The sequence below is a fragment of the Populus alba genome, chromosome 7 (genome assembly GCF_005239225.2).
Source record: "Populus alba chromosome 7, ASM523922v2, whole genome shotgun sequence".
Classification (NCBI taxonomy): Eukaryota; Viridiplantae; Streptophyta; class Magnoliopsida; order Malpighiales; family Salicaceae; genus Populus; species Populus alba.
In genome coordinates, this window is record NC_133290.1 from 2,127,931 (window position 1) to 2,152,739 (window position 24,809).

Sequence of the window (24,809 nt, forward strand, 5' to 3'; positions counted from 1 at the left end):
ATTAACAATTTCATCCCTCCATGCTACTCTAACAACGACCCTCAAAAATTTGCAACAAAAGCATATAAAAGGATATAAATTGTAATATCTGAAAAATCAGGGATGAAATGGTTAGGGAGAATATACTAGAGGGTTCTGAGTGTAGTTTAGCACCAACATATAACTCCCTCAGCGTCTCTCTGTCTCTCCTCCCAGCAGGCGCAGGCAGGGTTTAAGAAACCAGTAGCACAACTTTCTTCTTCTTCTTCTCTCTTTGTAACTTCATCTAGGCCAGGCTTCGTTTCTATATTTAATACATCGAAGCTTCATAAGAAAAATATCTCTGCGTTTCGTTTTACTATGGCTTTCTGGGGTTAGTTTTTCCTTTTGAATGGAGTCCGTCCACCTATTTTCGGGGGTGGTTTCTAGTATTTTCATCTTTATTTTTTTTTGGATTCTAATTTAAAAGGAAAAAAAAGAGAAAGATTAATTGGTTTCTGAATGTTAGATTTATTTTTTGGGGGTTTTGGCAGGAGTTGAAGTGAAACCCGGAAAGCCATTCATTCATGCACCGAATAATGGAAGAAGGCTCCACATTTCACAGGTACTTATAAAAGATCCTCTCTTTTATTTTCTTTTTCATGTTTTCTGAACTGGATTTTTTCTATATAGCTTAAATTTGAAGGTGTTAAATTTTGATGTTTTACAGAAGAGAGTGGATTTTGTTTCCTGTGTTTGATAGTGTCTTGTGTTGTTTATGGTTTCTCAGGCAACTTTAGGGACTGGTAGTTCAATGAAGAACAGTGTGGTTCAGTGTAATGTAGGAAATTCCAGTCCCGTATATCTTTGTTCTTTGTTTCCTGAAAAGACTGAGATATCCCAATTGCATCTGGAATTCGAGGAGACAGTTGAAGTTGTTTTCTCAGTTATTGGTCCTCGGAGTGTTCATCTTACTGGTTACTATCTTGGTGGCCGCTGCGGTCAACATTTTCATCCAGACGATGAGACGTATCCTTTGGCTGGTCTGCTGCTATATATTACATAGACTTGAATTTAATTGATCAGGTTTTTTTTTTTTTTTTTTTTATGTTTTAACTAATTTTGTTTCTTAAACTTGCTGTAATTACTGGAAAAATTCAAAAGGAAGAAAAAGTGAGAGTAACATCTATCCCTTCCGCGTAAAAGTAGCTTCCTTTTTTTGTTATTTTGTTGAATATTTTCCATCAACATATTATTTGTTTCTCCTTCATTTTATAATTTTTAGAGAATCTTATGGAGAAGATATTGCAGATACAGAGACAGAAAAGTCTGCAAATGGCAGCGATGAAGATGAATACGAGGATAGTTTCATTAATGATGATGAAGATCCAGAGATCATGTCACCATCCACTATTTATAGCAGCGAAGGTAACCTTTAAAAAAATGATGATGATGCACAATACTGCAAAGCGTCAAATTAAAACAAAAGATTTTCTAAAGAAAAAATATGGAATTCTGACAAACATGAATTCCGAGTTAAGGTCAATCCAGTGGCTTCCCAGCCTTCTATTGTCCATTTCCTTTCTTGTTTATGCATGTGAATGCTCCATGCGGTTGTATGTTGAGTACTTTTGGCATGCTATATAAAGTCATGGACTATGTGGTTTTGCTTTGAATTGAGTTGCATTGGGCTGCTATGCTATGAGTGTTCACATCATATGTTTCAGTAAGAATAAACCACTATATTTCATGGAGTAAATGAAGTGTACCATCTTATAAATACTCTTAAACTTCAGACATGCTATCTACGCATGATTTAAATGATTCTTTCAGCTGTCTTCAATGATGCATGCATGTGCACATGTGCTAGCAAGTTTCTTGGCTGTTATGCTTATTGTTCAGTATTTTCTGTGACGTAGTTTCAGGGTAAAAACAGCAATAGATTACCAGGCTTGAGGGGAAAAAACCACCTAACTTAGGGTTTACAGAAAACTCTAGTTTTCTGAATAGATCGCTAAAAGGAAAAGGCATGTCTGTAATTTAGACTTAAGCTTACTTATACCAGTTTCACAACAGCACCCTTAAGGCCATAAATTAAACTCCTAAGCATATTTATTATAACATTTGTGTCATTTTACATGCACCTAAAAAGAGATGTCTATCTATTTCAAATTGTTATAATAAAACTGTGTCAAATACCTATGTCCTGATTTTGGGTTAAAATCTTGTTCATTTCTGTCTCGGGGGATTTTATTATGAATTTGTGTTTGCTCTGGTTCCTTGTTTTGGGGGCTGCATGTTTAGGACCTATCCTTGTAAGTTTGCCTATCATGAGCATTGTTCATGCTAAAGTTCGAGGAATGGTAAGTGGGGTGGTTTGTGTTCATGTAGTGTAATTTACTGTATTGTATCAATTCAATTTATGATCTTCCCTAGAATTTGATTGCAGAGATTACTCAATCAAATGAGTTTATTATCACGTGTTGTTAATTTAAAAGTTTCTCATGTTCTTCCAGACATTCTGCTTTCCCTGTATATTAGAATCCAGGGGTGTAGCGCTTATCTTGTCAATGTTATCAACTTACTTTTGATAGTGGCATGCACTCTATTTTCCAATGAGGATGATGTTTAATCAATTTTATTCTGATGTTTTGCTGTTTTAAATATGCTGGTTTTACCATTAGTTGAAGAGATATTTGATAAGAAGAAACGTAAAAATGGTAAAGGCAGCCACAAACGCCTTAGGAAGAAATTCCAATTCATTGAATCTGATGATGAAGATAAGATGCCTATTTCCTTCCTCCACGAGAGAGAATCTGCTGTAAAAAGTATGGGATCAGAAGCAGGTGAAAAATGTGAGAAGGAAAAAGGTGAAACAAGCGAGAAGGAGGTGAAAGATAATGGCAATTGGGTAACTGTATCAAAGGGGAATGCAGGTGCTATTTTAGGTGTGTCCAAAAGGTAAGGGTGCTGTGGAATCCCTAGTTGTAGCGTTTTTCGTTTTATGTATAAAATTTACTTAGTTGTTAACTTGCTTGTAAGTCTTCCTATTAATCCATATGTTATGCTTGGTTTATGTATTCAAACAGGCAGATAGATGATCACCATTCTTTCCTACCTTCATCTGATGTGGGTTCTCAGAATGGTGCAAAACCTAAGAAGAAGAGGGAAAAACATTACGGGGAGGAGGTACCACTTGAAGATGACTTTTTCTTTTGCAGGGCTCTTGGTCAGCATAAATCCATCCAAAGTGAGGTAGAGGCTGACAAATTGGACCTAGATTTGCCTGTGACTAAAGAAGACCAGAAGACAAATGACAAGTAAGTTTCATAACTGTCTCCAGAATCTTATCACAGGTTCATGATATGAATACATGTAGGTATATGTTTGAATTTGGTATCCTCAATGGCCATGGGGCTTAGAGGACAAAGAAATGTATTCCGTTCTCCTAATAAATTGTGAACCAGATTTCAAGATCAAACACTGCAAGTATACCAAGGTTGGTTAATCGTATTGAAGGCCAACAGAATTCATGCTTTGAAACCATCTAATCTAAAATGTTTTTTCCTCGTGAGGTATAATGTTTTGGTCAAACTAGCTAACTTTAAAAGGATCTGCCCATTATCTACAAGAGGATTCTCCCAAATCATAAAGCAATGCATATTTTGCTTAAATTAGTCAGAATGGTGCAAAACCTAAGAAGAAGAGGGAAAAACATTACAGGGAGGAGGTACCACTTGAAGATGACTTTTTCTTTTGCAGGGCTCTTGGTCAGCAGAAATCCATCCAAAGTGAGGTAGAGGCTGACAAATTGGATCTAGATTTGCCTGTGACTAAAGAAGACCAGAAGACAAATGACAAGTAAGTTTCGTAACTGTCTCCAGAATCTTATCACAGGTTCATGATATGAATATATGTAGGTATATGTTTGAATTTGGTATCCTCAATGGCCATGGGGCTTAGAGGACAAAGAAATGTATTCCGTTCTCCTAATAAATTGTGAACCAGATTTCAAGATCAAACACTGCAGGTATACCCAAGGTTGGTTAATCATATTGAAAACCAACAGAATTCATGCTTTGAAACCATCTAATCTAAAATGTTTTTCCCTCGTGAGGTATAATGTTTTGGTCAAACTAGCTAACTTTAAAAGGATCTGCCCATTATCTACAAGAGGATTCTCTCAAATCATAAAGCAATGCATATTTTACTTAAATTAGAAAGCCTGTACCTGCTTTAATGTATTTTCACGTATGGAAAGCATCAACACACCCCTTTGTTTGTAATTTATCTAACGTACCTTTAAGCATCTAAGAATCATTTTGGATGGCTACTGTTATGAATTATGACATCCATTTTTTTGGGTGGCCTCAGAGGTCTGCATACCCTCCCTGTTTGTGTTTCTCCATTCTCGTTTTCTTTCTTCTTTTGGTGTGTGGTATTTGCACTAAGATTGGATTTGTCAGTAAATAAATTTCTTGATTCTTGTTTTTATTCTTCTCTGATATTTTCACCTGGGAGGTGATCTTGCTCAATTCTCACCGAAATCCTCATGTGGTCTGTAGAAATGTTGAAAAGCTGAAGAGGAGAAGCAAAAAATATGCAAAGGAGAAGGAAAGTCTTGATGCTGACAATCATTTGAGTTACAAGCATAAAGCTCAGTCAGATGAGGCTGAAGCTAAAAACACTTTGCAGGATATGCTGGTGACCGATAAAGAAAGTCACAAGGAAACAAATGATGAAGTTAAAAACACTCTGCAGGATATGCTGGTGACTGATAAAGGAAATCAAAAGGACACAAATGATGAGTTAGTGCAATTCCGCATTACATGTCACACCAACATGCATATTACACGCCCTCCTCTCCCCCCACAAATCAAATACTAGTTTTTCTGGCATGCGCATCATTCAAGTTATCATTGAAAACTTGATATTGTATTAAATTGAATGTTTGTGATATAGGGAATTGCTTAGTTGTCTACTTCTTTTCTTTATTTTTCTCAAAGTTATATCCAAGTATAATAAAACATAGCTAAAGAATCTGAGAAGTTGATGGCCAATTTGATCTTTTCCTCAGGGTAAAATAACAAATAGATACTGAGGGTAGTTTGTTAAATCAAATGTTTCAATAAATTTTGTATTTTTATAAGATGTATATTTATCTATCCCTCTTTGTGCTTGAGTTCTGTGCAAACCTTTAGGAAAGGAAAAGAAAACATATTGAAGCTGACAGTCATTTTGATTTCCATGTTTTCAGAGAAGATAAAGTCCAAGATGAAGCTAAAGCTGGAAAAACAGGGCAGGATATGCTATTGGTGAAGAAGGAAAATCAGAAGCAAGCAGATGATGAGTCAGTACTATTGGTTTTGGCCTCTTACTCTATGTTATCTGCACAACAATACATGCATATCCATCTTCTTCAGCTCATACTAGTTCATTACAACCTAATTAGGAAAAGACCTGTTTATCTCGTTGCTTTATTGATTTTACCTGGTATACTCTTGTAGTAGGGCTGCCTTGCCATGGAATTCCAATCTTCCTCCCACACAGTTGGACCTTGAAAGTGTTACGAAGCCAAAGAAGAAAAGGAAACATGCAAATAAGAAAGTTCTTGATGCCATTAAAGAGCATGAAGGCAAGAAAGATGATTTCAAGACTGACTGCCATGACCATGAACTGTCTGTGCAAGATGAGCATGAAAACGGTGCAAAGCCAAAGAGGAAAAGGAAAGAACGGGCAGATAAGAAAATTCCTGGGACTTGCAGTGGCAGCCACAATAACGCCATTAAAGAGGAAGAAGGCAAGCAAGATGAGGACAAGTCTACCAGTTTAGACCCTGTTGTGTTTGTGCAAGAGGAACAAAATCAGAAGCAACAGAGCTTTGTGTGAGTACTGAATATCTCTATGTGAAACCTTCTGATTCCTGTTTTATCCATTGCTTTTGAGATCCCTTGCCAGTGGATGCTAGCCTGTTATTTAGGTTAGAAATATATGTTCAGGTTACTAGGCAAGGGGAATAAACCCAGGACACATAGTAAATGGGAAACAATAATTTTTGTACTAATTCGTAGGGTGTTACGATGCATTATTTTTTTTTTTCTTTTCTTTCAAGTCAAAGATAAGTAGACTCACGCACATGACATATATGCACAATACCTGATCATTTTAAAATACTTTCAAAAGCTTGCTCTGAGGTGGTATCAAGTGGCTTATCTGTACAATGGTTCTTTCAAGTCAAAGATAAGTAGACTCACACGCACGACATATATGCACAATACCTGATCATTTTAAACTCCCTTCAAAAGCTTGCTTTGAGGTGGTACCAAGGGGCTTATCTGTACTATGGGTGAGTTGCCTTTTTTTGACACAGGACAAGTAATCTTGTTTTCTTCTCTCTTTTTTCCCCCGAAACTCATGGCATATAGGCACAATTCTTTTTTGTCAAAGACCGTGCATCAATCTCTGGAATCATGAAGAGCATTTTTGTTTAACCTTTGAAGAAATTCTCTGTTGCTAGCTAGTTTAGATGGTGAAGTCACTTGGCTGCATCCAATCTTATTTACATCCAGGACAGGAGAGATTTTGAGACCGGGAGAGCTATTCTGTAGCCTCCCAATGAACACAAAAGGGAAAAAAAAATACTTGAACAGATATTTATGGACGTTTGCAATTAACTATCCGTTCTTTTCATGGAGGATCTTGGGAATTGATGTAATTCTTTTGTTGCGTGCAGCATTCTTTTCTGTGTACTTAAGATTTGCAATACTAATGACTGAAAATAACATATACAGGACTTTTAATGTTGACCAATCTGCTGAAGAGAGTCACTCCAAGAAGAAAAGGAAGAGGAAAAATGAAGAGAGCAAGAAGAGCAGGACTCGGGAAAGCATGGAAGCTTCAAATGGAATCAATGCATAAAGAGGAAAGCAGTGCTTGTGACAAAAGCATCTCAGAGTAGGACCTTTTGTAATGATGTAGTTGTTAATATGAGATGGCAAAACGGCTGCTCCAGGTTAAAGGGGAAGTTAATTTTGAAAGTGATAGTGGTTTTATAAAGAAAAGAGCTCACAATTAAGGGTAGGAATACAAATATAACACATGATGATGGAAAAACATGTTATGTGGTTGTTCTACCAAGAGGATTAATGAAATGTTATTTCAGGAGTATCTAATATTGGATTAAGTGTAAAACGATATTATTTTGCGATGCTTGTTAAAAGCACTTGAATTATAGCATCAATTGAATACAACAACTAAATCACGAAATGGAAGTGGTTTGATTTTTTGTAGGAAGATGATTGTGCAGTGTTTGTCCATGCACAAAATGAGAAGACAGGTAACTGGTTTTGTTTCTGCTCCTAGTAACCTCAGTCAAAGATTTACACACCATATTCTAAAGCATACTTGAATCAATCAAATATTGATTAAAATTAATTAATTAAACCAATGTCAACAATGTTTTTGGGCTAGCTAATCAGTACAAAGACGCACCATTGTTGTCTTTGTTTTAATTCCTTTAATTGTCTGCCAGGTTACGACATTGGAGTTTTTGTTAGATTGGATGTACAAAATTTTTCCACTTTTTGGGCAAGATGATCAGTTAGGTCAATTGTATTAAATTCTATTATTCAGTTTAAGGTTCAGAGCATGTTTTAACATGCATATGGATACCACAGAAAACATAAAACAGCAATCAAATCCTCAGCAACTCCTATTCGAAGTGTTTGTGCCTATTGCTTTATATCTGATGAATTAAGATGCTTTCGTTAACTATCTGTGGATAAACATAGAAAAGGTGCCGACAGCGCAAAAGTTATTTTTTTTTTTTGGGGGTGGGGGGGTTGTAAATAACCCCTTATATGGCATTGAAAGCAATCAACTCTTTGTATGGCACATCATGATACTCCCAGAACTGCTTGCAGCTTCTTGTAACCATGGAGTCACCTTTTGGATTAAGAGCTTGTATGGCATTGAAAATGATTTTTATAGAGCACAGGGATCATGTGAGAATCCAAGTAGCTGTACAAGTCATCAATTGCATTTTGTATTGGTGTTCCACACAAACACCTTTCGGTACAAACGCTGATGCAAGCTCGAGCCGCCTCGGTTATTTTTATCGTTTGAGCTTTTCATCCAGGATCGCTATAGTCCTAAACCAACCCACTTCATCTATTGTCACCCTAACCCAACCCACTCTAGCAAGTGGACCACAAACTCAATCAATTGAGGAACTATATGACTTTAGACATCTTCTTCTCTTGCTACTCGAAATTCAGAAGATAATCCATGCTAATAGCATAGTTGAGCATGTAAAATCCTTGATTGAGGTGTAAAATGAGAATAAAAAGAAGAGGGAAAAATGAGTTGAGCATGCGCAGCTAAAAATAGCATGATTAAGAAGTTGGGCTCACCATTAGCATCATAATAATGACCAACTTCGACAATCCTAGGTATATCTGCTGTATTAAGAAGCTAGTCAAAAGGTGGCCCTAACACATTTCTAGGTTTACTGGAGAGGCTATGCTATGTTTTCTGATCTACTGCCTCTCAGAACTTTAATAGATTCAAATTGCTATTAGATTTCTTTCGCTTGAGACTCTAAGCATATGCTTTTGCTTTCAAACCTGAATGAATACAGGTCTGTGGGTCTACACTCTCCACGTATTTTGCAGCCTGTGCCCTCCAGCATGGAATAAAATAACTGCCTTATAAATTATTATATCAGTTGCTTCCAAGACTTGTCTATATGTAGAAAAGAATACAATGAAATCATTCAATATCAAAAGTGATAAGGAACAAAAGAAGATTTGAAGCCTAAAAAGAAAGAAAAGAAGACGCTAAGAAGAGGAAGCTAAAGAAAGAGAAGAAAAGGCTAGAAAAGAGAAGAATTGAGTTGGAAAAAATATGCAACTCTCTGAATTTATTCAATTCAAAAAAAACTTTTGTAATGTCAAGAAAATTACATAAAAATAATAAAACCCTAATCATAATCAAATTTGGGCTTAAAAGCCACAAACTAATAAAAGTCTAAGAAAATAATAAAAATTGAAGTTTAATAATAAAAAAAAAAAAAATCTAATAACTTGGGCTTGGACGAGCCCAATCTTTCAATCCAATAACAAAAGGGTTGGGCTATCCTCCGTTATCATAGATTGTAAGGACGTGTGAACCATGTCTCGAATCAAAAAACCTATAACCAGTGGACTGAATCTTTAGTTAAAATTGGAAGCCAACCAAGTCAAAGGCCAATGACAAGATAAGAGTATTTGATGTAATCTAAACAGAGGGAAACTTCATAAGGATTGGTAAATTGGGCATTTATCCAGTGTATGAGTTCATTTACATTTTGAAATCAGATCCAGTGCTTTGATTTGAGGATTATTAACAGACATTCAACTCCAAAACCAACAAATGGAACGTATAAACCAACCATTATCACACAAAACACAAATTGGAACATTATCAAAATCATCATGGTACAAATCCATCCATACATCCATTAGAAAAAACTAGTACATCAACCTAGAAGCACACTTTATTGCTCTTGGTGTCAGAAAGAGTGTCTAGACAAAATAAACAGACAGTATAATTTAAGATAACTAGTTCCAAAACTCTATCATTGATAAATTATGAAAGTTCTCAAAGGCATGTACAATGAAATCATAGAGTAAGAACCTGGATGCTGATACCCATCTCTTCTGCATACACTTGACCCAACAAGCTATTCTTAATGGCAGAAGATCCAAATCGCAAGCTCCTTGCTTACCCCACAGTGATATTCATAGCATTAGTCTAATCCAATCAGTGTTGTGCCCATTGAATCTGCTTAATATCAATCCCTTCCTTTACCATCTCATAAAGCGGGCTCATTTCCCTCAACTTCTCAACTTGCTGCACCGTGAGCTCAATTGCCCTGTCAATCTCCTCCTCCGTGGTAAACCTCCCAATTCCAAACCTAATGGAGGTATGTGCCATGTCCTCATCCACCCCTAATGCCCTCAACACATATGAAGGCTCCAAACTAGCACTCGTACAAGCACTCCCACTTGACACAGCCACATCCTTCAACCCCATCAACAAACTCTCACCTTCAACGTAAGCGAACGAGAGATTCAAATTCCCAGCATACCTCCTCTCAACACTCCCATTCACCACAACACCATCAAGCTTAGCCCTAACACCATTCAACATCCTCTCTTGCAACGCCCTAATCCTCTTATCATCATACTCCATTTCCTTTTTCGCCAATTCACAGGCTGCCCCCATTCCCACGACTAAAGGAGTAGGCACCGTCCCACTCCTTATCCCTCTCTCTTGTCCACCCCCATTCATTTGGGGCTCCACCCTTATCCTTGGCCGCCTACGCATATACAAAGCACCAACCCCTTTCGGCCCATAAATCTTATGCCCACTCAAAGACATCAAACTCACATTCCACTTATCCACATCAATCGGAATCTTCCCTAACGCTTGCGCAGCATCCGTATGAAATGGAACATTCAACTCCTTACAAATTTCCCCAATCTCCTCCATTGGCTGAATCACACCAATCTCATTATTCACCGCCATCACCGAAACAAGCCCAGTATCCGGCCGAATCGATCCCTTCAGCTTCTCCAAATCAACTATGCCATCATTCCCAACAGGCAAATACGTAACCTCAAAACCCTCTTGCTGAAGATGCCGGCAAGAATCCAAAACACACTTATGCTCCGTCTGAGTAGTAACGACATGTCGTTTCTTTTCCTTATAAAACTTCATAACTCCTTTGACTGAAATATTATTAGACTCCGTCGCTCCTGAAGTGAAGACAATTTCTTTCGGCGACGCGCCAATTAAATCGGCGATCTGAGAGCGGGCCGTTTCGACGGCTTGATCGGATTCCCAGCCGAAAAGGTGAGTCCGTGAGTGAGGGTTGCCGTAGCGAGCGAGATAGTAAGGGAGCATCGCGTCGAGAACCCTAGGGTCTACTGGAGATGTTGCTTGCATGTCGAGATAGAGAGGACGAGCTGAGATTTTCACGCCTTTTATTGTCATGGAATCTTCGGGTTCTGATGCCGGCGCGACTGCTTCTGCCGCTGCGGTGGAGAAGCGGCGGAAGGAGGAAGAGGTGGTTAGGGTTTTGCGGAGGGTGGAAGCTAGAAGCTTCGAGGCGGCCATTGTTCTGGATAATTTTTGTGGTTTCGGTTTCGTTTCCAGGGCTCGTTGCACTTATAAAGGCAAGATATTTTACCAGGGCAAACAACATCATGTTCCTAGCCCCTATACTTTTTCACATATTTCAATTAGATCCTCGTCTAAAAAAGTATGCATCTTACACCCTGGCCTGAGCAAGTTACCAAACCGGGCGCGTTCGGTCAAGCTACTAGATCATTACAAGCTAATGGATCGTTGATCTGATAGTAGGATGACCATTCTGAGCCCACGCGTGTGAAAACTACAATTCAAGCTTAAAAAACATGAAAGAAATGGAGGGATGTGCTAAGCTGCATTGAAACGTGATCGAATATTGAAAGAGAAACTTGTCCCCGATGCGCAAGGTGCACTGGTCCTCGTTGATGGCAAAGACGTGCTCTTTTTTCTTCTTTTTTTATTTTTTACCCAGAGAAAGAAACGTGACCGCTCCCTGGTATTGCATGTTTCCATTGTTTAACTGTAACTGATACTCTGCTAAGTGCTTACCCTTTTTTTATATCGAACTAAATGAATCCCTTCGGCGGCGATTCCACACGGTTTAATGTGTTTCTCTGTCTCCCTTGAAACCACCAGGCCATGACCAGGCCTCGGTGTCTGTATGTAGATAGCACACACTCTCTCGATGCATTTGCACAAACAAATTGCTTGATATACATGAGGCAGTTATGATAATATTTACAAATAGTTTTGCCTTCGGTGTCCACTGCACTTGATGAAAGCAAAAATGCCAATTATGGCTCTCAAAAAAAAAAAAACATCAAAAAACATGCCAACCCCCACGATTTTGATTTGAGCTACAACAAGGGCGGTAGGCATTCACAAGTGCAGCCACTAGATCCCTCCAGACTTCTAACTGGTTAAAAATCATGTTTCACTTGCCCCGGAGCATTTTCCTAGTCGAGTTAGAAATAGATGGCGATGAGATGCGAAGTGAATGAATTGGGGGGGTGTCCTAGACCATAAATAGATACTTGAGATCTTCCACAGTAAGACGAGTAGCTGAACCCCCACTTTGATCTTCGCCAAATGCAGATGCAACCATTTTTCTCTTCTCGTCCTGCAAATAGTGATTAGCACCAAATCATCTTACAAAACCAACGTCAAAACTTCAAATATAAGATTGCACAGAAATGCACATACAAGCAGGCACCCAAATTCACCCAAAGAAATAAAAAAGAAGCAGGATTAGATCACCCTTCAAGATTACAAGTATATTATCATCGTCATTTACAAAGGCTTGAGCATCTGGCACCTCCAAAACTGCCGTGCTCATCTACCACCCTGGAAGTGCAATAGGTTGTCTTCTAGACATATTTAATAAGATTAAGTCACATGGCTACCAAGTCTTAACTCGTACAAGTAGCTATTTCAAGATGAAATGCTGAATGGTAATGCTGTTTCCAAATTTACCCCAAGAAGAACTTCAAAAGGACCACAATTGGCTACTAACCATTTCGTTTCTATACTTGCATTTCACCTTCATTTAATGTACTCGTATTTTATAGCATGCATCGTTAATCCTCAACTTTTCTCTCTGATAACTTTCCTCGATAAAAATAAAGGAAAAGGCAATTCTCTTGGATTTATCAAGCGCAAGGCACAGTAAACCTGAACATAGGCATTTTGAGAATTAACAGAATTTCGTGTGGTTCTGTTCAGGGATTCACTGTTCCTGACAAACCAAAAAATTCAACTCCCAGACTTTCTGCCTCTTCTGGATTGGTGTTGGCATATGATATTTAGAAGAGATAACAAAAAGAGAAATGAAAGATTCAGAATTAGTTGAAAGAAAATACAACAAAAACTTCCCTCTTTAACCCTAGTAACATCTAGGCTCCCCAGGTAGCAAACCACAGGAATCAGATTAAACAGTAATCCAGATATGTAAAGGCAGAAGCAAGACCTGTAGAAAGAAATAATACCTGAAGAGCTAATATTCTATCTTCAACGGTGTCTTTTATGGTAAGTCGTGTTACTGTAACAGGACGGGTCTGTCCAATCCTATGAGCTCGGTCAATAGCCTGATCCTCAGTGGTTGGATTCCACCAAAGATCCAGAAGGATGACATGGCATGCAGCCACCATATTCAAACCCAAGTTTCCTGCCTTCAGGGACATTAGCATCACAGTTACCTGCAATAAATTTCAATCGTTCTGATGTTGAAAGACAATGCCAAGACAATAAACTTGAATCATTCAGATACTGAACGAATGTAATGAAAAAATTAAGGCACCAGGAACAATCATCTGTGCAATGTCATCAATATTATAAACTTGAATCATTCAGATGCTGAATGCAATGCAAAAATTATGGCTTCAGGAATGATCACCCCGCGCAATGTCATCAATTTGACAGAGGAGTTTAGCATTGCATGATTTGGCTAGCTATTAAATAGTGTATATGACATGGTACTCTGTGTTTGTCAGCTAGAGGTCTTGATAACTAACAGGTATCCTGTTTGGAATAGATGAAGAAAACAGCTTCATGAAATAAGATTATTTTGAGAATTCATGAGGTTGGGGGCAAACCTCAGGATCAGTGTTGAAATCTTTAACAGCCTTATCTCTCGAACTTAGAGTCATTGTACCATCAAGCCTCCTATACTGTATACAATGCTGATTCAATGAAAACTCAACCAGATCCAACATGCTAGTCCACTGGGAGAAAACAATTGCTTTTATTGGTCCTTCAGTTGACAAGCTTGAATATGCCATTGATGTTTCAAGGCATCCTGCAGAACCATTAAACTCTGAAATTGGACTCCCCGCCTTACAATGTGACTGAATAACCTCAAGAACAGCTTTGATTTTTGAGGAATTATACTCGTGCTGAAGGACTATTGACTTATCATCAAATTTGGAATGTGAGGAACTAGCATCAAAGGTATCAGAGATTCTTCTTCTAAGAGTAGCTTCAGAGAAAACAACATCAGAACCAAGTTGTTCTTTACAGTCAGGAGCAGGGCATGTATTATCATCTCCTGTCAAGTATTCTGATACACATTGATTGCAGAAAACATGGCCACACATGGTAACAACAGAGTCCTCAGGCGGATCCTGTAAGACCATCATACAATAGAAAAATTAGACCAGTCTGATGCAGGATGGTACAGTGTTTGTTTTCACTAGTCAGATGCTGTTAATTAATTTAAAGTGGGTACGTACTCACACTCCAAAAAGAGATTCCTCTAACGTGGCATAGACAAGGATGTAATCACTAGATGCTGAAAAAGGTGCAATCACCAAGTGACATGGAACAGGCATTTCCAGAAAAGAACTAAGTGGCATGGAACAAGCATTTCCAGAAAAGAACTACACACTAACACGATTGGCAAAGAAGTACATTTGCAACAAGGATTTAGGGTTCTCGTTGGTGAAAATTTGTGTCTCGAGAGATACTAACAGGATTAAAATAGTACCAAACAAACAATGTCCAGGAGCAGTTGAAACATGCCTGCCAGCACAGGCATGAATTGGGACAATTCCAACAAGTTAATTAAGCATGGTCAGCAGAGGATAAACAATAAGAATGCACTGTGCAAAGCTTTTTAAGTTGCTCGAGCAAAATATGATTTGCATTCAACTATGTGAAGGAGCTTGGCCCATGGATCACAGACCATTATACTAACCCACAGATTAACTCCGCTTTTCCTAGTAGTTCAAATCATCAAACAGATTCTTATTGCAGGTAGATACTCAAAATCAGAAGCTAGGCACTATTTTCACTGCAAGACTTTCAAGCTCTCACATGTAAAAAATCCATCAACAAATGCATCACAAACAAAGCAACAAAAGAAGAGAGACAAGAAGCGCAGGGGGTGCAATAGAGATGATATTCAACACCAGTTGTTCTATGGCAGCAGCAAAGAGAAAGCCCAACAAGATCTTACAAGGGGCATTGAATAAATGGGAAAGCTGTCCGGATTTTTAAGATGACTCACATTGCATACATGACAGAGGGCAGAGGTCAAGCGATCCAATAGATCCACCACCATCTCCCTGGGAATTTGATTTGCCATTTCAGCTGAATCTTTTTCAACAGATTCAGAATTAAAACCTTTAACAAGAAGTGGATGGTCACAAGCCTGGCGAAGTCGCAAAAGCATCAAAAGTATATTTGCATAATTTTGGTTCACTGTGCCAGCAGCAGCATAAGCCTGAAAGATAGAAACCTATAACATCAAGATACATGATAATTCAAAATGCCTAGTATTCAATAAAGCAGGAATCGATCTCCAAAATACAAGAAAAGAATCCTCTGTGAAAGTGGATGGGCCTTCAATATTTTTAGCATGTTTTAAAACCCAGTACCATCAGGCAATAAATGTCAGTCTAGCACCAATATGTGCCTTCAGGAATGGAGGCATCATGATAAGTTTTATTATACAAACAGGAGAGAACATCGTAGAAATGGTGCTTAATTTATTGGTATTAATTATCTCTGTCCATTAACCCCAAAATAAAGACAGCCCTGCCATATTTATTGAATATGCAAATACAAGAATAGTGCTGATTTCAACAACATATGCAACATGATAAAGGTAATCATGAAGTGGGGGGGAAAACAAGAAACCAAATGCATCATGATAAAGATAGTGCTTAATTTTTCTTTATTTATTTTGCAAGAATTTATGATTAATAAGCAAATTGTGATTTAGAACAAAAGAAATATGCAAATACAAGAAAACAAATGCAACATTTTTTCTAAAGCAGAATTTTGCACACATGCTTCCAATTTTGCAAGCTTCAACAGCAATTTTAACAGCCATATATAAAGTAGGATTGATAAGAGTGGTTCTTTGAGTCTAGCATACATAGGTGAACATGATGTCAAGGGACCATAGCAAATGAAATGTGATGTTGCAATGGTAATGAAGGAAATTTAGCATTTGAAGATTATTGCAATTTCTAAAAATGGTGGGAAAGAAAGTGTTTGGAAACTGTATTAAACCAATAGATATTTGTTGCATTAATGTGATGCAACGTATAGCGAAGATAAAACTAGGATTCTCAAGTTCTAAGGTTACAGACCAACTGTAGAGAAATTTAGAGAGAATTCTTTGATATTTTTATTGAATTTGAATAATAATCTTGATCTCCATAAAATAAAATAGACATTCATATTTATACTAGTACTAAAATTCTCTATAGGAAATAATTCTTGATTAAAACTTAACTAATTAATAGAATTCATCTAGCATTAGGATTCCTAAATAATAAAATACTAATTAAATTAAGAGTCTTAAGTCAAGTAGGAAACAAATATTAAAAATAATTAAAACAGGAAAATAGTAACTTCAAGCTTCATATGAAATGCTTCTCGGTTTCTTTATGGACTTCTTTTTAGAATTAGCCTTGTCAATCCGGTCCATAAACTTTTGGGATAATTGTTCCACGTCAGCCTCCCCCACTTGAGAAAAATTTGTCCTCGAGTTATCTATCAGAAATTGAATTCTTCCACACCAAAGAAACAAATAGTATATATTATTGCAGCTAACTTATTCACGAAATAGCAAGTCTTTGACCTATAAACTTTAAAATTACTTTTTGTTCTTATGAAGTTCATTTATAGTTCATTCCTACATTTTCTACTTCAAACTTGAGTTCACCATTATCTATGTCCTTCAATACTTCAATTGTTGTATTTAAAGGAACACCAAAATAATCTTTCATAATATCCCCGAAAGACTTGCCAGAAATTATCGGGTCCTCCATGTTCTTGTTTGCAAGATCATCATCATATAATTCTTTTTCACCATCTCCATCAAGTTCACATAGAAAATCCTCGTCAAAGAAAAGTTCTTGCTCATACTAACCTTCAATCACATTGATTGATTTTTGTCTCTCGGGTTGTGGTTGTTTGTCTTGAATTGACAAGGTCCCACAGCCTCCATCTAGTTTATACCCTTCACATATATAAGTGGTTGTCTAGATGGAATTTTAGGAATAGATCTAAGGGAAGGTAGACCCCGAAGTAAGTCTCCAAGTATATCCCTCTCCTCTTTGCAATTCCTATTTGTGCCTTCCATCAACCAAAATAGATATTCTTCACCATATGAATACCGTAGTCATACTAGCCACAAGGATTTGCACAAACTGGTTCAATGATAGGTTGGCCACGAACATCAACCCCAGCACATGCCTATCTTCTTCCCCAGTTCATGTTTATGCGCAACCTTAGTGCCTCAAGTCTGGTCATCAACTCTAGCATTGATGTTGGCAAACTCATTTTGCATCCGCCCCTCTAAAGTTGTTATCGCTACTGAATGGCAATCTAGCAAATCTCAAACAGCTCGCATCCCCTTATCAACGTCACGGAGATAGTAGCCACCAACTTCTCCACAATTCTCTTCACAGTTCGCCATTGATCCGAATGTTAACCAGCATAATACCATCTGACGCAACGTATAGCAAAGATAAAACTAGGGTTCTTAAGCCCTAAGGTTGCAGACCAAACTGTAGCGAAATTTAGAGAAAGTTCACTGGTATTTTTATTGAATTTGAATAATAATCTTGATCTCCATAAAATAAACCAGACATCCTTATTTATATTAGTAATAAAATTCTTTATAGGAATGGATTCCTAATTAAAACTTATCTAATAAATAGAATTCATGTAGCTTTAGGATTTACAAATAGTAAAATACTAACTAAATTAAAAGTACTAAGCTAAATAGAAAACAAATAATTAAAACCCAAAATTAACTATAAAAATAATTAAAATAGGAAAATAGTAACTTTAGGCTTCATATGAGATACTTTTGGGTTTCTTTGTTGACTTCTTTTCAGGCTTGGCCTTGTCAATCTAGTCCATGAACTTCTAGAATAATTGTTCTACGTGATAATGTTATAGTTTTCTCAATCAAAACAGCATATTTAATTACCTTCCCGGAGTAGCTTTCCCTGGCCTTTTCTATGTACAATATGGACTGACATTATTTTCTGATGACATTGCAATTATAATTTAGATAGACATAGTTATTACTTCATCAGTTTCCTAATATCCCACATGCATGATAAATCCCAAAGAAAAAATTTAAAAAAAAAATAAAGAATAGTGCTGATTTCAACAACATATTGGTTGGTTGAATCAAAACACTAGCTAATTCAATAGGGAAACAAAATGTCAGATACAATTTGGCTTGACAAAGTAACAAAGGAGGGTAAAGAGTACCTTGAATTTAGAACGAGAATCTGCTTCTAGCCGAGTATAGAAAGCCCGCTCCTCAGTTGAGAAGTCTACCTTTGTCAAGCAGATTGATTTTGGTGGCAGTTTAATTATAGGCTGCCCATCAATCAATGTTGCTATATCACATTTAGCAACAAATATTATGTTAGAAGAAATGCTTGCACAAAAATCACACCTCTGTTATGTGACAACATTAAAGCAATAAAGCGTCTGGAACACACTTTCAAAGGATTTAACATAAAAAGCCAAGGTTGAATAAATATGTGTTTGTTAAGATACAATCTAAATAAAGCTGATAAAATTATGAAGCAAATATTTAGCATCCCTGTGAAAGAAATCGTTCACAAATATCCATGTTCTTAATTATTCACGAAACCAATAAAATGAAATTCAAATCAGAAAGTTCAAGAGGCAGGCCTTTAAGCAACCCATAAACCCTTCCCATTCATCCTGCCGAGAATTACCATCTTTATCTCATTTATATGTGATGAATAAAAGATGCTGCTATAAAATATCTGAGTATGATACACACACAGCATGATTATACTCCTGAAAGGAAATCAAAAGAGAGAAACCAACTGCACAGGTCTCATGCAGAAGTGCTTGACATTCAAAAAAAAGTACGATTTTTTTAGGTAACACCCCCCCCCAACTACACTGATCCAAAGAACGAGAGCGATCACCTTTTGTACGACGCAGCATTATAGCCCTTAGAACTGCCTGCAGCTTCTTGTAACCATGCAATGAGTTTCTGGATATAGGAACTTTTATGGTATTGTAAAATGATTTGTAAACAGCATAAGGGTCGTATCTGAGGAATCTGAAGTAGCTGTATAAATCATCAATTGAGTTTTGTATAGGTGTTCCAGATAAGCACCACCTTCTTTTGGCACGAAGGCTGCAGCAGGCTCGAGCCACTTGAGTTCGGTGATTTTTTATAGTTTGAGCTTCATCCAGTATCACCCTAGACCAACTCACTCTAGCAAGTGCACCAAAGTCACAATCAATAGAGGAACTATCCATTCCCTTTCTGCCTCTCTTCTTGCTGACTTTAGAAGTCTTCTTCCTCTTCTTATTATTTGAAAACTCCGAAGATAATCCATGCTTTTCACCATTTTTATCATCAGCCTCATCCTCATCAACCAAAGGCTGTTTTGGAACTTCATTAGTTACAATTGCATATGTAGTCAAAACCACATCATGTTTAGCCAATTCATCAGGACTCCTTGTACGATTTCCACCATGATAGATCAGGGCAGAAAGTTTGGCTCCATCAGCAACTTTATCATCCAGCTCCCGGGCCCATTGTCGAAGAACACTCGCCGGACACACCACCAGTGTACCTGCTGCTGGTCTACGTCGACTAATTGCCTTTGTAGAAGAGCCAGCTTCTGGGGTAGATTTAATATCAGCAGACTCTCCAATCTGCTTGTCTTTATCCAAGACAGGAGTTCCATTATCATCATCGTCATCCAAATTCAATGCTTCAGTTTTGTGATTGCGCTGATCTTCAGACTTTGATTTTGTCTCCAACGACTTTTGCATTTGTACAAGGGCAATCATTGAGATTGTTTTGCCAAGGCCCTGGAGTATGAGATCATAATGAGTGATGGCAGAAATGCAGGTCTAAACCAAAACAGGAATTAATCATGAACAAACACAATAAGATAAAATGGACTTCTCTAAATGCATAACCTGATCATCAGCTAAAATTCCACCTAGACAATGCAAGCTTCTTGTTTCCTTCTGAAGCATCCATGCCAAAGCAATTTTCTGTAAAATAAAACAACTTCAATGAAAAATGTAAAAAACACGAACCAACTTGTAGATTATCAGTAAAATGGTAAAACCTGATGTCTGAGAAGAGGCACAGACATAAGACCATCAGGTAGATTAGCTTCAACTTTTGGTTGATTAAGATCCTGCAAGAATAAATGTCCATCATCTTTATAAAATTTTCAAGAACTTCAAACATTGACTTGTCTCCCTGCAACTTGAAATATTAAGAAAAGAACCAGCATAATTTTGTTTGTTATACTCAAAAGTTTTAAAACAAGTAAGGCTATGCTTGTTTTTGCGGTGCACTGCAAAAACAAATGGACCCAGATACCAGCAACAGAGACAGAAATAAGCCTACAAATCATGGTGGATGGTACTCACCTAGAACTGTACTTAAAAAGTAAAGCATGCAAGTCAAAGATTGAGTACAGCTGTATTTGTTGTTTGTTAGGTCCCCAAAGTGGAAAACATAGGAAATTAAAATCGATAAGAGTTCAATATCTCTTCATGAACACAGAAATGAAGTCATTTGTTTTATGAGAGTTTAGAGATAACAGCAATGCTGGCAATGCTGGGCTCTAAGATAGACCAAGTGACAAAAAAACTCCACACGTGTTTTCTTGGAAAAATGCTCTCACTAGCCAAACAAAATGTAACACAAACTAAAACTTGATTGTTATGAAAACCAGGCTTGAATAGTTTTTCTTGGCTCCAGATATTCAGGACAGAAAAGTACATTTTCTTTCTGTACCAGGTAATTATGAAATAATACTATTACAAAAATGCTTAATTTCATATGACAAAAAACTAAAATTAAAATGGACAGGTTACAGTTCCAATAATAAAAGAACGTAATAGATAGCTTTCTGAAATATGAACATCAGGTCATGTGCATTATTAAGTTAAATAGAATGTTGGTACGAATCAAAAACATGTCAAAATTGTCTGGGTTTGCTTCATCAGTCATGCTTCTGAACAAGTCCAAGCTCTTAGCAAACAGCCAAACTTGAACAACATGCAGCTTGGCTGAGCTCAACTTTATTACAGCCCTACCAACACTTGAAAAGAAAAGCTAGTTATAGCATGAAAAAAAGACAATGACCGAAAATGAGTTGCTGTGAAATCAAAATTATGCTCGTAACCAGCAAAGAGGAAACCCACATCCTGTTTATACAATATAAGCAATTAAAATAATGAGGTAATATTAACTCCACATACTTCCAGTGCCGCTTGATAAACAAGTCTCTCGTCCATTCCAGCAGCACTTTCATCCCCAGCCATGGAGTGATACACAGGTTCACTTGGACCAGGAAATTGTGCAGAAGGTTTTCCATGCATAAAAGATGGAGGTGGGATCCTGCTTCCGTTATTTTCATACATCATAATATCATCATTAGTGCGCTTGCTGTAAATGTCTCTCGTATAACCCCTGCTATTAGTTACACTTGGTCCTGCAAGATGATAAGCATTTCCATAGATATCACGTGACCCACTGCTGCTGGCATTCTCTACCATGTTGTTTGCTTTATTACTCGGTTCAGATGGATGAAGAGATGACGGAAGGGTCCTCTTTAAAGCCTGTTGGGATGAAAGCTTCTCGTAATCTGCACCAGAAACATTAGCAATTTGAGAATTAACAGCCCGAGGCTGACCCACATTCCCAGTCCCTATAAAATGCCGAGAACCATCTCCTCGAGCAATAGGCCAACTTGTGTCTCTAATGTTGGCACCGTTGGTAGGTTGACCATGGATCTTCATCCATGAAAGGTCATTTACATTTGATGAACTACTCCCATTTGAAGCATATGGTCTTTTAAGAGGGGAGGCATTTTGTGTCTGCCCGCCATAACCTGCAATGCAAATTTAGTTCATTGTCACCAAGATTAGTAATACATTCAACCTTGGTGAGATAGGCCATTTACGTATAGCAATGTGAGAGTGAGGTTTAGATAAATAGGGAATGAAAAGAAGAAGCGGGAAAGTTAGTCCTTGGTGGTATAGCAAAATTCAATGAGACCGACCTGTATATCTTGAGGTTGTGGGATGGGCAGTAGCCCAATCCGGAAGCGTCCTGGTATTGGCAGAGTCCCTTGCATTTACAGGCGATATTTCAACCTCATCATCGTCAGTAAAATTGAAATCACTATCAGATGAACTGATTTCTATAGGACTTATAGCAGCCATTGAGCTTTTACGAGGATCAACCCCCCTATCGTCAACTAAAATCTTCCCTTTCTTCAGCCAAATAAAATTAGCAAAATAATTCGTCAACCTGCATTTACTTGCAAGAAAAGAAAATTTCATTTTTTGAAAACATTCCTCAAGAGAAATGGCATTGCAATTTTCCATCTAACGTGTACATTACATACTAATTAAGAAAAGTTTAGGTTTATCTTTTTCTTTATAGGAGTAGTGAGCAAACTAGGCAAAACCCATTAGAGAGACATTACAGCAATCAGCATATTAAAAAAAGCAGAACAATACATTGAAAGCTGGAGGCATCCAGGGCAAATAAACAATAATTAATTAATAGCATCGAGATTTAGACTTGAATTTGAGTTTGAGAAAGAGGGAACGAGAGTAGTAGAGCCCTACCTGTGATTGTGAAAGGACCAATCATCGTGGATTGAAAATTAGGGTTTTGCAGGGACAAAAGCAAAGCAAAGCACTTGCAAGGTGTTGTGTTGTGTACTTGTGGTGGAGAGAGAGAGAGTTTAAAAAACGTAGAAAGGAGTGAAAGAGATGCCGTCGTTTTACGGCTTGTTCTAATATCACGAGATTTATTTATGTGTGTATAAAGAGAAGATTAATTTTGTTCCTCCACGGTTAAAAAATAAATAAATAAAATTAGGAGGTAGAAATTAAAAAAAAAAAAGAAAAAAGAGTGGGAATTGATTATTCAAGAATTGGAACATAAATTATATAGTTTAGTTTTAAGAAAACTATGAGAATAAATACACTATAGACAAAACAGTTAGGGTGTGTGATTTAAAGGTAAGAGGAACAAGTTTTAAGAATTGATAATAACCATATGATCAATAATAATAAATAAATAGCGAGTATTATAGTTATTATCAATTTCACGACACGGAATGATGCAGGGCATGAGTTTAGTAGTTTAAGTGGGCAGTCATCCTTACCATTCTCATGACTTGGAATTTAATTAATCTGTTTAGAATATAGATATAGAAATGAATTGGATTAGCTAGCAGTCCTTACTATTTTATCTTTAAATTATCTTTTAAAAGGAAAAAAAAACATTTAAATGGACGGGACCCTTTGGTTTTTTTTGTTTTTTTCAATACAATAATCGGTGCAGTTGATACCATGAAGATCGTGGTCGAGCAAGGCCCATAAGCATCTATGAATTCCGTTCTGTTTTCCTTTCAGTTCTTCCCATGCCCATGCCATGATGGGCCCCCCTCGCCTTTATTGTACTTCTTCCTTAGTACCGGCGATGCCGGAAGAATATATAACCACTTGATCTTGATGTGCTAGTTACCGGAGATGTTAAGCACGGTGTCCATAGCTCCTATTGCTTTATAGCCAGCATGCTGCTTTCAACCGTATCTTTTGGAGGTTAGTAGCTAGTATGTAAGCATGAGCATGAATTCATTCGGGTAATAATTGTAATTTAAAATATTTTAAAAAAAATATATATATCATGATATTTTTTTGTTTTTTTAAATTAAAAAAAAACAATTTTAAATAAAAATTAAATTTTAAATTTTTTAAAAACACGAGTTGAGGGTGTTCCAACTCCCTCGTACAAGCGTTTTGTTAAGGATACTGTAATTTTTAACCGATTGCATGCTTCTTTTCGCTGACATGCATGCATTTGATTGTAAATGTGATGGAAAATATGCAAGACAAGTGTTCAAGTTTGTAATGATTTAGCAGTTTGAGAACTGAGGAGTGGAGTTGGAGAGAAGGGAAGAGACTCTGAGAGTTTTGTTAAGAACAGAGTTGTCATGTTAAGATTATATCGAGAGTTGTCCTTAAACTAAAAGCAAAGTCCAACAAGCACACGCCCACGAACCCACAAAAAAACTCACGTCCTGACGTGGCTGATCTGGGAATTAATGTCGGATTTAACAAGTCCCTTTTCCGGGGACGGATGTGATTTCTCGCCCAAGCAATTGATTCCCTCGTGAAGACCAGGGCACTCGCAATAAAAAATAATACATTAAAAAACAATGATCCTCCTCTCTCTCTCTCTCTCTCTCTCTCTCTCTCTCTCGCCACGAGCGAGCCCACCCTTCCATTATCCGATGAAAACCAATGCCACGGGCAACTCCAACCATATCACAACCCTGAACCAGCAACGCATCCACCTGAAATCACTAGCCAACCCTCCACCACATCGACCACATCGAAACGGCCACCCTTCTTCAACAAACCTCTACCACCGTTATAAATTATAATTATCAAGTACTAAGCTAGAAAGTGCTGGAAAACACTTGTTCTTCCACATTTATTAATATATGGAATTACAATTACTACCACAATTTTTAGATTATTAACAAAATTTTCTGTCAGTATATATATTATCATTCTGTTGGTAATTAATTTACCAATAAAATCACTGATAGATTACTAACGAAAAAGGTGTTCTAAAACAAAAATTATTCTGCTTCATTTCATTGGTATTTTGCTCGGAAAAATAACATACGTGATTCTATCGGTAA

The 24,809-nt window shown here is 37.3% G+C and overlaps 3 protein-coding genes across 6 annotated transcripts; 1 reads left to right on the plus strand and 2 right to left on the minus strand.

The window, feature by feature from the left end:
• The first annotated feature begins 176 nt into the window (after positions 1 to 176).
• LOC118050548 (uncharacterized) lies at positions 177 to 7,130 on the plus strand. 2 transcript variants are annotated; one of them, XM_035060936.2, is made up of 11 exons: positions 177 to 352; positions 513 to 583; positions 749 to 987; positions 1,244 to 1,386; positions 2,643 to 2,919; positions 3,048 to 3,278; positions 3,721 to 3,819; positions 4,524 to 4,766; positions 5,216 to 5,308; positions 5,469 to 5,843; positions 6,750 to 7,130. In XM_035060936.2, the coding sequence occupies exons 1-11, from the start codon at positions 340 to 342 to the stop codon at positions 6,874 to 6,876; spliced, it is 1,911 nt and encodes a 636-aa protein (XP_034916827.1). In that variant the 5' UTR covers positions 177 to 339; the 3' UTR covers positions 6,877 to 7,130. The 2 variants fall into 2 exon arrangements, with proteins under 2 accessions (XP_034916827.1, XP_034916826.1); XM_035060935.2 differs by having other exon boundaries at positions 178 to 352; positions 5,466 to 5,843.
• A 2,302-nt stretch (positions 7,131 to 9,432) lies between these two features.
• LOC118050549 (cysteine desulfurase, mitochondrial) lies at positions 9,433 to 11,164 on the minus strand. The gene has a single exon (XM_035060940.2). It carries the CDS (start codon positions 11,116 to 11,118, stop codon positions 9,760 to 9,762), a length of 1,359 nt encoding a protein of 452 aa, XP_034916831.1. The 5' UTR covers positions 11,119 to 11,164; the 3' UTR covers positions 9,433 to 9,759.
• Positions 11,165 to 11,781: 617 nt separating this feature from the next.
• On the minus strand, positions 11,782 to 22,874 carry LOC118050547 (helicase-like transcription factor CHR28). Of its 3 annotated transcripts, none has more exons than XM_035060933.2 (11): positions 22,717 to 22,874; positions 22,143 to 22,393; positions 21,340 to 21,971; positions 20,193 to 20,264; positions 20,038 to 20,115; positions 19,026 to 19,926; positions 18,328 to 18,458; positions 15,095 to 15,310; positions 13,683 to 14,210; positions 13,077 to 13,286; positions 11,782 to 12,211 (listed from the first exon to the last, which is right to left on the minus strand). In XM_035060933.2, exons 2-11 carry the CDS (start codon positions 22,303 to 22,305, stop codon positions 12,107 to 12,109), a joined length of 3,036 nt encoding a protein of 1,011 aa, XP_034916824.1. In that variant the 5' UTR covers positions 22,306 to 22,393; positions 22,717 to 22,874; the 3' UTR covers positions 11,782 to 12,106. The 3 variants fall into 3 exon arrangements, with proteins under 3 accessions (XP_034916824.1, XP_034916825.1, XP_073266468.1); XM_035060934.2 differs by having other exon boundaries at positions 22,143 to 22,402; positions 22,717 to 22,868; XM_073410367.1 differs by having other exon boundaries at positions 22,143 to 22,210; positions 22,717 to 22,865.
• Between the last annotated feature and the right edge of the window lie 1,935 nt (positions 22,875 to 24,809).